This window comes from Gobio gobio (assembly GCF_949357685.1).
Source record: "Gobio gobio genome assembly, chromosome: 21".
Taxonomy (NCBI): Eukaryota; Metazoa; Chordata; class Actinopteri; order Cypriniformes; family Gobionidae; genus Gobio; species Gobio gobio.
In genome coordinates, this window is record NC_137117.1 from 14,909,853 (window position 1) to 14,924,544 (window position 14,692).

Below are 14,692 nucleotides of genomic sequence, written 5' to 3' on the forward strand. Positions count from 1 at the left end.
AGGATGAGGACGCAGATGTCAGGAAATGTCCCTACTTTGGGGAGGACTGACAACGGACGTCTGAAAGCTGGTTATGGCTCACACTACCAGCCTTGACCGAACACTAAAAGTTACTGCAAAAAAACAGTATCAATTTGTATCACTTTATAACGGGTTTATATAACGAAAAACATGCCACCGATAAAGAAAGTACTCTATAAACGCCACATCAAAAGAAACCCTTCTGTTGAAAGCCACACATCTATAATTCATGGATCAGTAAATCAATACTTTGCACAACTTTTAAACAACACCCTTGATAAACTTTGCACCGCACCAATAAACCGAATCATTTATCCAAAAGCTAAAAAATGCAATTCGTTCAACCCACTTTAGCATCAGCTGTCCCCGGTGATTCTCACTCTCTGTGGAGGGACTGAATGACCAGCGATTTTATGAAGCGGAACAGGGTTCCCAGAGTGTCTGATCTACTCACCATGGAAGCAAGCGGCATGTCAAATGAGAGGTAGACCATGGTAATCTCTCAGCCGGGTTCACAGAGCCTGACCCATGCTAGAGCCAGCTGCTATGATCACTCAAAGCCTCCTCTCTTCAAACTCACAAAAAAGCCAACGGATACACAAGTCCTGCGACTCCTGGATGAGCGTTAGAGTTCTTGAGCCAAGATGAAGCGTGTTAAAGGATAGATCACTAATTTTAATTCAGAGCCCCTTGATTTCCTTCTTAAAAATATGAGGTGCATCAGGGCTCTCTACTAGGTCCTTTCTAGTGTCCCAGTGCTGCTCAACCTGCAATGAGAGGTAAAGCTTTTCCGACTGAGCCTGTCTGCCTGCATTACTGAATAGGGCAGCCCAACCGTCATAGCAACTAGGAGGATCCTGTCCCATTGTGTGGGGCAGGAAGGAGAGGTGTGGCTGCTTAAAGACAGAGGGTCACATGTAAAGAGGGAGGGGAGAAGCAGGGTCCCAGGAACACATCCTGGTGTCTCAAAAATGCCAACCGTATGTTTGGTAAAAAAAAAAAAAGCAACAAAAAAGTTTACTTTAAGGGATAGTTCACCCAAAAATTTGAAGCCCCAAAAAAGTGCATCCATCCATTAAAAAAGATATTCACGCAGCTCTGGCGGGTTAATGAAGGCTTTCTGAAGTGAATCGATGGGTTTGTGTAAGAAAAATATCCTTATTTAACACGTTATAAAGTAAAATATCTAGCTTCTGGCGGACCGCCTTCCATATTTAACTTGCGAAGAAAGTGTAACGCTTACCCTACGTCATAGTTACGCCAGTTACGCTTTTTCCGCCAGTTGAATACGGAAGGCGGAAGCTAGATATTTTACTTTATAATGTGTTAAATATAGATATTTTTCTTACACAAACCCATCAATTTGCTTCAGAAAGCCTTTATTAACCCCCCGGAGCCGTGTGGAGTACTTTTATAATGGATGAAGGCACTTTTTTGGGCTTCAAATTTTGGGCTCCAATTCATTGCCATTATAAAGCTTGGAAGAACCAGGATATTTGTATTATAACTCTAATTGTATTCGTCTGAAAGAAGAATGTCATATACACCTAGGATGGCTTGAGGGTGAGTAAATCATGGGGTAATTTTCATTTTTGGGTGAACTATCCCTTTAAGACACTTTGCACATTTAAGAAAAATGTAGTGAAGACTTTTACAGTTAGCTACAAACAGGTTTTTACGCAACAAAACTGTTGCAGGAGTTCACTCATTAAACAAATGAGACTATTATCATTAAAAAGAGGTTCTGATGATCCTCAGGATTTATGATAAATTGAAAGTGACAGTAGCATGGTATTCCTGTCCCTTAAGTGATTTCCCAGCATCCAGATTTTTTCCTCGCCGTTACAGGGAAATGACCTCTGAAAAATGAAACCGAGGGGAATCCCACACTAGTACGTGCGGCAACAAGTCTTGAATGTCTGTATTGTTATTATGAATCTAAACGTGCCATGGCCAACCTAATGATGTATGAGCATTACTATCACAGTAAATAAACAGGTTCATGATCTTTAAGAAAATGACTGGGTGGATGATACTCCTCATTACATCCGTTTAAAAAATGAATACCAGCCCTGGATCCGCATGCTTGGCACATTAATAACTCAGAGGACATGCCTGCTTAAAGACCTGATGTGATACACAATAATAAACATAATATATAACAACTCAATAATGATAATACATATAATGTTCTATAATTCCTTAACGTCAACATAAACTGTGTTTGCAATCCATTCACTTTAGTAATGTGACGTAGTCTAGACTAGAGAGATATTTAGAGAGGCAAAATGTAGGGCGGGTTTGTTTCTTTTTTTGAATTGAAGACCAGGAAAGTGTAGTAAAGTAATTAGGATTCATTTTGATTTCAATTTTAAAATCAGGTAGACTTCAAAGTAATCTTCAACATTTAAGCACACAATATGTTTCTAATGATTTTAGGCAATAGTTATAAAAAAATAAATAAAAAAAAAATTGAAAATTGAAAATATATATAGTTTTTAAAATGACATTTACTCCGTTATTTCTAAATACCACGGTAAAGCTGCAAACATATAACAAAAGTAAAAAAAAGTAAAAAAACAAAACAAAAAAATTAAATTAATATATATTTAATAAATATAAATATATATATATATATATAAATATATATTCTTTTAATTTATTTTTAGTGGATACAAATAAATAAATAGAGTAATTAATTGATACAATTAAAATAAAATGCAATTAAATAAAGGAGGAATAAATTCATACTAATTTTCCTCTGTGTATGCTTTTAAATGTCATTCTCCATTATTTGTAAATACCACTGTAAAACTTTTTAAAAAAATAGTGCATATAAAAAAATTAAATAAAACAATAAATTATATATAATAATAAATAATAAAGTCATATTTTTTGTCAGTGGATGCAAACAAATAAAGAAAGAAAAAAATAAAATAAAGAATTAATAAATTTATATTCATTTTCCTCAGTGTTTTTACCCTCGTAGTGCTGTATAAATAAACTTGAAAGTCTCACATCATGAGGTGTTTAAATGGACATTTCCCAACTGGTTACATTTCCAGCACTCAAATCAATCCTCGTTCACCTAGTTAAAATTTGACAGCTTACCACAACATACTCCTAAAACCTGTCTTCCTGTATCTGACCCTGATTCCTGACAACAACAGACTGACCACTGGGAACTGATGCATGTAGCTGCCTTTTTACCTAAACCTTCTCCATACAACAGTTTATCATCTCGAGAACACAACAAACCAGCATGAAGATAAGAGCAGCTTTTGATCAAGAATAATGATGAAACAAACTAACAAAGGGAAGTGGAAGAACAGCTTAACTGATCAGCACTCACAAAAACACCCAGAAACGTGTTAGACAAACACCATTCTGAGCAGGTAATCTACTAACTTTACCTTGAGTGTCAACATAGGACTAGTCTCAGGGTCAGCAACAGCCACAAAGTCACCCACCTTAATTAGTCAAAGCAGAGACAGAACAAAGAGCCATTGAAGCTTAAGGACAGTCGATTAATCAGTGATCAAAACCACGATACGGCCTTATCGTCTGACCAGATAACAGCGTCTGTCTAGCACAAGGGCCCAAACTTGTGTCGTCAGGTAGCGGAATGATGCTAATGATGCTTTCCATTACGTGCACATTCAGCTTCCATTACACATGGACACGTAGCATCTTCCCACACTACACAAACATTTGCTTAGTGAGAAACACGGTGTGCCATCGAAATGTTAGGAGTTTAATCACTGACGAACCATTCACTGAAACATAAACACTCCAGATGTGGCTTCTGGTAACAATGTGCATCATGTTTAAAAACTGTTAACCGTCACCTCCCTTTTTGAGTATAGATGTAAAAATGCACTATCCAGACTTAAGTGGTTGTAATTCATTAATGCTTTGAAATACAGACCAAAGGCCTTTTTAAGGACACTCAGCAGATTATGGGCCCTATTTTAACGATCTGAAACGCAAGTGTCAAAGCGCGAAGCGCAAGTAACTTTGTGGGCGGGTCTCGGCGCTGTTGCTATTTTCCCGGCGGGATAAATGGCTCTTGCGCCCGGCGCAAATCTAAAATGGGTTGGTCTGAAGAAGCTTCATTATTCATAGGTGTGGTTTGGGCGTAACGTGAATAAACCAATCCGAGCGTCATCCAACATTCCCTTTAAAAGCAGGTGCGCAATTAGATTTAGAAGCTATAGCAAAAACTGCCTAATGTGAAGTTTGCATACATGTTATTTGAGTGTTGATTATTATACCTAAAAATAAATAGCAACTGAATTTAGGCTAATAGTTTGGGCTCTGTTGTTAACCTTTAATATTAATGTGAGAGTAAGGGCTCCCTATATAGTTTACAGCAATATCTTCAATAAACGTTTAGTTATAATTGAATTCATTTAAGGACAGACACTTTTTTTTTTTCAGTAAACCACGGTTTAATAAAAATAAATAAAAAGCAATTTTGTAAAACTGCTCTACCGAACCCGTACCGAACCGTGACTTCAAAACCGAGGTACGTACCGAACCGCCAGCTTTGTGTACCGTTGCACCCCTATAAAATAACGCAATCAAAATTAAACAGCATATAAATCAAAACTGCCTAATGTTAATGAATGAAATGCCCACCCACGACTTTAGGACTTGATCTACTCCATCTGTGTTTTGATCATCATTCTTACCGACATTTAAGTTTACCCACTTATTGTTTAAAAGCAGAGGTTCTGTTCTTTCTTTTGATAAATTGCATATTCAGATATTCATACAACAAAATATTCTGGGAGCCATGAAACTTTTGTGAAAATGGTGGCAACTTTTTTTCAAAAACACTGGTAGGGAAAGAGTTAACAGGTTAAAAGCATGAGTCAACGAGTTTCATAAATGGTGCAGCATTGCTTTACCTGACACTTTGTTGGTGATGGACTCTTGAGAGACGCTTCACCAGGCAGACTGTCAGGATCCATGTGGAGCAGATCCCAACTGTGCCACGAGGACAGACGTCCAAAACGTACCATGATCCAACCAAGACGCCCTATCTGTCCTCAGCCAAGCACTAGTCCTACTCTAAACTTCAGCAGTCAACATCCAGAGAAGAGGCAGAAAACAAGCTAGAAATCTCCACACGTGCTCAGGATCTTTAAGCTTTTGCTTTATGACTTCATCAATCTACTCCTCCCATCTCCTCCAAAGTCATTCTCCACACAACATTCACCTGATGGAGGCTGATCCCTCCCACAGCAGATACCTTGCTTACAGTAGGGAAGTATTGGGTAAGTGGGTGAGTGAATCTAGGTCATATTTCACGTCACAATCAAAGGAAATAAACAAGAAATGATATCCGTCTTGATGGAAATGTTTGCATTTGCATGAAATTACTGTAGCAGATGAGAAAATCTCATTATTTCTGTCATTTAAAAAAAAATATATATATATAAAAACTTCAGAATAAGAACGGCCTTGAAAATGTCCCAAACAAGGCTTCAGTTGAAAAATACAATGGTGTAAGATTAGTGTAGCTCAATATAAAATATATTTAACTAAAATTAAGCAATTTTGTGCACTCGCCATTTCATGACAATAAAGCATTTTCCTCATTACTGTAATGCAAAAAAATAAATAAATGAAATATGGTTTACACTGCTTTTACACATTTGTTGATTAAACAACCTTCATATTTATTTAAAAACAACCAAAAAAGGGAAATGTTTAGACACATTACATAGAGCATTTCGGGCAAAATTAGCTTAATTGTGATAAAATGGTCCTAAAAAAATCTTATTATTTCTGTAATTTTTATAAAATATTATTTAAATAGCAAATCAGTGTAGTAGAATTAAAAATAAAAAGCAACTTGTCCAGAATTAATTAACGGGCTTGAAACAGTCCCAAATAAGACTTCAGTTGTAAAATACAATAAAACAATTTTTTATATCACAAATAGAACATGTATAAACATTTAGCTAAAATGAAGCATTTTGTGCACTGACCATTTTATGACAATAAAGCTTTTTTCCTTATTACTGTAATGCAAAAAAAAATCACTACATGAAAATAATCTTAAATTTGAAAAAAACAAAACAAAAAAAAAACAAATTATATATATATTTTTTACTGTAATGCTTTTACACATTTGTTGATCAAACAACCTTTATACTTATTTAAAAACAACCAAAAAAAGGAAATGTCTAGACACATTACATTATCTTTATTGTGATAACTCCTAAAATAGGAAATGGATAAGTCCTAAAAAGATAAATCCTAAAATAGGTTTTTATTTTCTTTATTAATAAAAAGAATACATTTTATCTTTGTATATTTTGGTTGAAAAGAGCAAGTTTAGTATGCACTAAATAATTTTTGCAACAAAAGGGTGGTTTCGCTGATATGGGTATAAAAGGCAGTGTTGACAGACATTAAATTCGTTACATACATAGCATTTAGAGTTCAGCAAATGCTTTAAATGAAATGCTACATTACAGATACTACTAATTAAGGTGATTTATGTGAGAAACCATGAATATGTTCTAACAAGATTCACCGCACTAGTTTCCCATGAAGATAAGATTTTTTGTTGCTAAAGTCATGTTTTGTTCCATTGTCTTCGAACACTGCGTGTTAATGATCAGAAACTAATTGCATGGTAATTGTGTTATCTTCACAGGAGCATCAATCACATGTGGGGGTTTGCTGTGTCAAGAGCTTTGTTTCTTTGTTGATAGCCCAGGTGAATAAATGATCACAATGGTTTGCGTTGGCCTCTTGCTTAATGAGGGATATTGTGAAACCATACGTGCAATTTTTGCCCAACGCTTGCAAGAGTTATGATGCACCTTAAACCAAACATTTAACAACTTGATCCTTTCATTTATAGAGGGAAACCGATGCAGATTAAATCTGTCTGCTCCGACACTAACCTCCATGCTGTGATATTAATACACTTTTGAACCAGTCTGTTATCAGAGAGTTCAAATGGGAACAGGAAAAGGATCATTTCCTGCAGTTAGCTGCTGCCGACAGATGCGGGGCCATTTATCCAGACCTTTGATAGTCCATTGACTGACTTGCATTTGATCAAACACATCGTTTCCTTATTTAACGCTTCTCAGGCGGTTTTTCGAGACACACCTCTGCAGTCTCTGAAATCAATGTTTCCCAAAGTATTCACATTTCTTCTGTATAGCTTATACTCTTATGGAAGCCAATACACACATTGCAATATTAGGCAAGATATTTGCCTTCTCATTGAAGACACAGCTAAATTAATAAATAAATTAAACTTTTATTTAAGCTAGTTTCTCATTTCTCATTTAGTTGTACTAAAACAACTAAAACTGAAATAAATTAATACAAAATATATAGTCATTTTAAAAACAAACTCATACAAATGACCAAAATGCAACAAAATGACTTAACCTTTAAAATTTAAATCAAAACAGAAATACAAAATGTAAGATTAAAATTAAAACCGAAAATATAAAAATAAAAACAAATTCAAAATATTAATAAAAACTATATTAGTATCTCAATGATACTAAAAGAACACTGGTTGTAGTAGTAGTAGTACATTATATATAAATATATATATACAATATAAATATTTTTATATATAAATACACAGAGTAATCGCTAAATTTCTTAATGCATATTCCAAAAAACAAAACAAATGTATGTCATTGCATCAGATACTATGAATGTCATTGCATTAGATACTAAAAAAATCTAACCAAGCAGCATTTATTTTCAAGAAAGACCAAGTAAATTTTTCAAGCTAAATATTTCCCAAAAATATCCATTGTTAGGAGTTAATTGATTAAAAGGAAAATAGAAATACAGCTACAGACAAAAAACAAAAACAAGGGGGGGATTTCATAACAATGTAAACTAGTTAATTAGATGAATTAGTTAAATTTAAAAAAATATATATTTTTGTAAAACTGACAAAAACTATATTAAGACAAAGACTAAAAAGTATACTGACATTTTGTGATCTGTCATGAAACCCTAAAATACATTTTTTGAGATGTTAACATAGGTTGCGCACTATTTTTTTACAGTCATCATTGAAAATGCGCATCATTGAAAACAACAATAGCACTCATTCTATTTATTATTAAAGGGAAAATTTTTTCTTTTTTTAATAAAAGTGGTTTAAGAATTAACTAAGTTAAGTTTGACTGCCAACACATGGAAAATATTACTGTGACAATATTTAGTACGTAACAACGTGCATGAGAGTGGTTTCTGCATGAAACACCGCAATGAGTTTACATTTGGACTGGATCATATACGGAAAGCGCGTTTCAAGTTTTGGACATATTTCATATACTCTAGTGCTAAAAAAATGAACCAGCACTGTGTATGCGGATATATTAAATCACCTCTTCAATGTGATGACACAATGGATTATTCTGATAAACAGAAGACAGTGATGTAGAGCGTTAATTCAAAGAACGGACAAAAATTTAACTATGCCTTTATTCTCTCCGTGTTATTAGACCTTTTAAATGTTCTTCCGCGTTTTACCCTCGTTCTTGGTAGTTTGTTGTCATATAGGGTTATATATATTTTTTGATGCATCAAGGTGAGTGTTGCAGGTCTGTTTTATTGGTTGTTGTCTCCCCTTTTCCCACCCTCTACTCTTTACATGTCCATTTCTTGAGACTTTTTCAAGAAAAGTTGCACGTAGTGAGGGAGACATACACGTTTACACCTGGTGTTTTAATGTGTCTTTTGTCCACTTTCAACCACTTCTGTCCTGATTTCTTTGAGGGGAGGTTCTATGGGTTAAAGGTTTTTTTTTTTTTTTTTTAGATCTTTCGATCCACACAATTTTCTGCCGAAACATATGCATCCCACATATAAAATTTTAAATCTCGTCTGGCTAGCGCGCTTTCCATAATGTTTCCGCATTAGGTCAGTATAGCGGAAAGAGGCAGTCTTTTGAGGATGTTCGAACACATTTGACCACATGAGCGTTTACACTATGAACGCAATTCGGTCAAATGCGTTTTCGACTACCTCTGGAAGTGGTCGAAAGTGGACAAGCTCAAAACGTTTTAGACACCGTTTACACCTGTATTTAGGTAGACTGGGTAAACCCAGCCTGATCGGCCGGCAATTTGATTTACCAGGTGTAAACAGGGCTAAAACAAGGGGGGTTTCATAACAATTTAAACATTGCAAAACATGCCCATAATGATGAACTACATAGTTAGCCTATACTGTACTGGAACTACTAGAACTCACTTCATAATTTAGACAACACACACACACACACACACACACAAAAAAAAAGTTAAAAGTCATTAAGCAAAGATGGCTCGGAAAAGTGATGTGAGTTCTGAGAAAATATCCGCAAGCATTTGAGTGCAGATGCCACTTGTTTTGTTATTCACACATAGATATATAGTCAGTAGCTAGAGGTGTTGCACATACACAACATGACCAAGAGTCGCTACATCCATCACAATGACACGTTTCTCTGTGTCGCTGTGCCATGGAGGCCCCTGGGGGCCACAGGGACTTCTAACCTAATCGCCAGCAAGGTTGTGTAATACACCTCTCAGGTCATTAGACCGGTGTCCTCAGGCAAGATCTGTGTGGCACAAATGTCAGCTTGCATTATCTATCTAATGTTATTTGACTAATGCAACAGAGCCGCAGGTTAAAAGTGAAGAGGGGAGTCCTGAAGTCGACGTCTTTGATGTGAGAGATGAATCTTACGCCACAGGACAGAATCCCAGCATGCATTTAAAACTGAACATCTACGGTAACCATAGTAATGACATTGTGTTTGGAACAAACTCTAGGTGAGTTGCTGTCAAAAGAAGGACTGGATTCAAGTTGCAAGGGCAAAAACACAACTTTCACCTGAAAACCTGCTCTGGTGAGACACTTGTCTTTCAGCTCCTGTGAGTGTAAAAGTCACGATGCTACATCAAACGCTCACGCTTCAAAGGTCACTCCCCCCACCGGGGCGGATCCGGCCAATCAAACCTCAAAGAGGTGTCCTGGTGTCACCGCCGCACCAATAATCCCAGGGGTGATGGGTTTCTTTCTAAAGGTCAGACTTTGGTGAGGGGGCAAGTCACAGTGGGTGAGTTACCACATACAGGTCAAACGCGCTCACAGACAAAACCGAGCAGCTCTCATAAAAATTCCAACCGAATAGTTGGCAGACGACTTGAGAATTCCATCAGCGGGAAACCGAGAAGGTTGGTGGACATCAGTGGACTTAACAACAGATCACTGCTACTGTCAGTACAATCAAAACAAAGGAATGATGTTTAAAGATGTAGAGGATATTTGATCATATACAATAGTTTCTCTCAAAACTGTTTTAGCCTGTTATTGAATGTGGCAATGTCAATGTCTTTGGTCTTGGCAGACTAGATCTGCTACGCTGCTGACGTGATTGCATGTAAAAGGTCCTATCAGCCTGCGTCCTCTAAAGTTTCATGACTGAACCAATCGGCAACCTTCCGGTCTCTCTCTTGAATCCAACACGGAAGGGACTTAAACTGCAATTCATCGACTGGCCGCTAGAGACAGACTCCAAAAAGGGAGTCAATCCCATAGACCCCGTGTTAAAATGCCCAACTTTACAGCAGAAAAAAAACAACATGTTTACAGCCTGGTGCAAAAAGTGGTCCATATAGCTAATTTTGTGAGGGTGGGTTATAACTCATCCGTTTAAATTATATTAAGCCTTAAAGTTCTGCATAATTAAGTGACCACTGAGTGACAGGTGGACTGCCACTGCTGTCACTACTAGCCGTTTGTCTGCTGTCTGTTAGTCCGCCCACGTCCCGCCTCTTTGCCCATTTTCAGTCATCTGTCGGTGACACCAAGATGGCAACGGCCGGTTCCACCCACTTTGGGCTTCAAATATGCTCTTCAGAAACCGATGGGTGCCTTCATGGACACTACATCCATTGTTTTATACAGTCTAGTATGGCACACATGTCTGGTTCACTATCTTTGTGGGGACTCTTGACAGACATAATGATTTTTATACTGTACAAACTGTATATTCTATCCTATTATACGAACCCTTCCCATCACACAAAACTTTCTGTATTTTTACATTTTCAAAAAAAAAACTCATTCTGTATGATTTATGAGCTTGTTTCCTCATGGGGACCTCAATTTAGAGTCCCATGAGTAGTGTGTAATCAGGTTGAAGTTCCCACCGGGATACAAAAACATGTACACACGCACGCACGCACGCACGCAAAAAAGCAGCACAACCGTTTTCAACATTGCTAATAATAAGAAATGTTTCTTGAGCATCAAGCCATCATATTAGAATGATTTCTGAAGGATCATGTGACACTGAAGACAGCTGGAAATTCAGCTTTGATCACAGGAATACATTATATTTTAAAATATAATAAAATACAATTAGTTTTTAAATTGTAATATTTTTATTTTACAATATTGCTGTTTTCCTGTATTATTGATCAAATAAAATGCAGCCTAAGTGATCATAAGAGACTTTTCAAAAACATGGAAAAAATATTTTTGAATGGTAAAATATAAACAAATATAAATTCTTCATAATTACACTAATTGTCTAGCTTTGTTTTGGCAAAAGCACTTTACTACAATCCTGAAAGAAGTGGTGTTTGCATATATTTTATAAAGAAAATATAAGTAAAAATAAACCTGCACAGGTTTATTTTGCTATCTATCGATCTATCTATCTATCGATCTATCTATCTATCTATCTATCTATCTATCTATCTATCTATCTATCTATCTATCTATCTATCTATCTATCTATCTATCTATCTATCTATCTATCTATCTATCTATCTATCTATCTATCTATCTATCTATCTATCTATCTATCTATCTATCTATCTATCTATCTATCTATCTATCTATCTATCTATCTATCTATCTATCGATCGATCGTTCAGTCTATCTATCTATCGATCGATCGTTCAGTCTATCTATCTATCTATCGGTCTGTCTGTCTATCCAACAATTATTTTTAGAACCTTGAAGGCCATTTACTTTATTTACTAGACCATATAAATAACTTGAAATATATCAGGATGCCACAAGTATAAAAAAAGAAAAAGTTTGTTTCTTGACCCAAAAATCATATATTTTGGGAAAAGTTTGAGATACATTGTGCTATTTGCATATAATGAACAACTACAATGGGAGTTGTGTCACAAAATGATAGGAAATGTCCCGCTGGAAAACAAGGGGGTGGTGGAACCTAAAAAATTGTTTGCAAACTATGGCAGGCCCTTATCATACAAATGTGTGAATGCAAACCACAAGCCTTGAATGACACCAGAGGCAATGTGTGAAAGCAGAAACAGAAACAACAGCCCTTCTTTTTATTAAAATCTTAAACTCAACTGCTTGTAAGGGTAACAGCACAAGCCGCACGATTTGACGCATCTTACCTGTCTGTAACACAAACAGGGTTTGTTTATATTTCTAAACTCAAGTATGAACAGTAGTATTGATGCATGACTATGTCAGTGTGTGCTGAGATAACATAACATTAAAGTGAATTTGAATTTTGAATGATTTAAATTTCACCTAAGATATGAGGTTCTCCTCTCCATTCCAAGAAAAACCATAATTACTTCAAAACCTCAGAAGATCAAAGCAGAGAATCTTACTTTTTCAGTTGCAAATAAACCTTTTATTGTAAACACAAAAACTGTAAATCAACCCCTGGGTCTAATTAGTGAGATTCTCTGTGTTTTTCCTAAATGCCAGTCTTTCCAAGAAACTAGAAAAACCAACCCGAATCGAATGTGTGATACCACTGCAATACTCTTCCAACACGTGTAGGCTTGTTTTTTGCTGTTACGTAACCTCCGTCCTTACACAGCAAAGCCTAATGAGATGACATAGCCTAAACCTGAATGCTCTGTTTTTATTGCTTTTAAGTTTTTATTGCTAAGCCTGACGATTCAACCTCAAAATCACAATAAAAAACCCATGAGGGACATGGACGGGCCTTTACCCACAATCCTACGGTGTGCACTCATCCCTGACGCCTATCAATCCATGTTTGTACACGCACACAGGAGTGCGTTCAGGCTTGTCTTTCTATAAATCCATCTTTACTGAGTATCACAGCGCACCTGGGGAAATACAATCCCCGGGATGTTGAAAGAGTAACCAGTCATTTCAACAGAGAAGAGCTAAAAACCACACAATTGCCAACATCAGAAGCTTAGAGTGACCCGCGTGTGGCGGAGGATGCACTCGGTAAACTTCCTGTCATGTGTTGTGTGTAAAAGGAAGGTCAAGTGGGTCTGAGGTGTTTAGATATCATGAAAGAGAGGAATACATGAATAAAGGGCCAACGAATGCACTTATTGTACATGCAGAGAGATTAGCCAATCATAACAGAGATCATTTACATATAGAAGTGTCAAAGCAGCAAAATTAGAGGGGGCAGAAAATGGTCTTGTAAAATTTAAATAATAAAATAAACTAAAAAATTAATTAAATTAATTAAAAAATATATATATATTAAATTTAAATTTAAAATTAAATAAAATATATAAGTAGCAAAGTAGCAAAACATCATGTTTACTTTAGAGGGGGCATTTAATTTAAAATAAAATAAAATAAAATAAAATAAAATAAAATAAAATAAAATAAAATAAAATAAAATAAAATAAAATAAAATAAAATAAAATAAAATAAAATAAAATAAAATAAAATAAAATAAAATAAAATAAAATAAAATAAAATAAAATAAATAAAATAAATAAAATAAAATAAAAATAAAAATAAATAAAATAAAAATTAATAAAATAAAATAAAATAAAATAAAATAAAATAAATAAATAAAATAAATAAAATAAAATAAAAATAAAAATAAATAAAATAAAATAAAAATTAATAAAATAAAATAAAATAAAATAAAATAAAATAAAATTAAATAAAATTAAATTAAATAAAATTAAATTAAATAAAATTAAATTAAAAAATCCCCTTATATCTAGGGGGTGGATATATGTCTTGTAAAACTAAATTGACAAAAAAACATAACGGTGTAAAAAATAAAATGCTGCAATAAATGTAAAATAATAATAATAATAAAAAAAACATAAGCACATTAGGCCACGTTTCTAAAACAGATTTACAACAATAAAAAAAAAAAAAAAAAAAAAAAAAAGTTATTTAATTTTCGACACAAACCCGCTTTTTGAAAGGCTAAAGTGGGTGTAAGCAGGAAAAAGCGGCACTACTGACCAGTATGTCAATGCTCTCACGCCGCGGTAGAGACCCATGCTCTGCCCTCTCACTGCCCGGTGTGAGGATGTAGACGCTGCCCCCTACTGTCGGCTTCATGTTGGGTAGACTGAGAGAGCGCAGGTCCTTCACACTTTGCTCTACCTTCAGTTCATCGCCGGGTCGAGCTGCAGAAAAACATAATAATATAATACAGGGGTTTTCAAACTTTATGATACCAAGGACCCCCCTTTATGAGGGACCCCCCTTCCTAAAATCCATCTATATATTTATGTATGAAAAAACATTTAAACTGTTAGATAAATAGTAAGTGTGACATAAATACAACATTTTATTTCCAAACTTAAATTGGCTATACTCAATGTCGAATGTATAAACCCAAAGAAGAACTATTCAACAAGCAAACAATTAAAAGTGA

General features: G+C 35.1%; 1 protein-coding gene across 6 annotated transcripts in view; it reads right to left on the reverse strand.

The window, feature by feature from the left end:
- The window catches only part of plekhg5b (pleckstrin homology domain containing, family G (with RhoGef domain) member 5b), a gene marked incomplete at its 3' end in the record, with an annotated part of 102,252 nt that overhangs the window by 18,696 nt on the left and 68,864 nt on the right, over positions 1-14,692 (reverse strand). For all 6 annotated transcript variants that reach the window (XM_079802888.1, XM_079802886.1, XM_079802890.1 and 3 more), the window contains one exon: positions 14,275-14,441. In XM_079802888.1, coding sequence (XP_079659014.1) covers positions 14,275-14,441 — 167 coding nt within the window. The remainder of the gene's footprint in view (positions 1-14,274; positions 14,442-14,692) is intronic.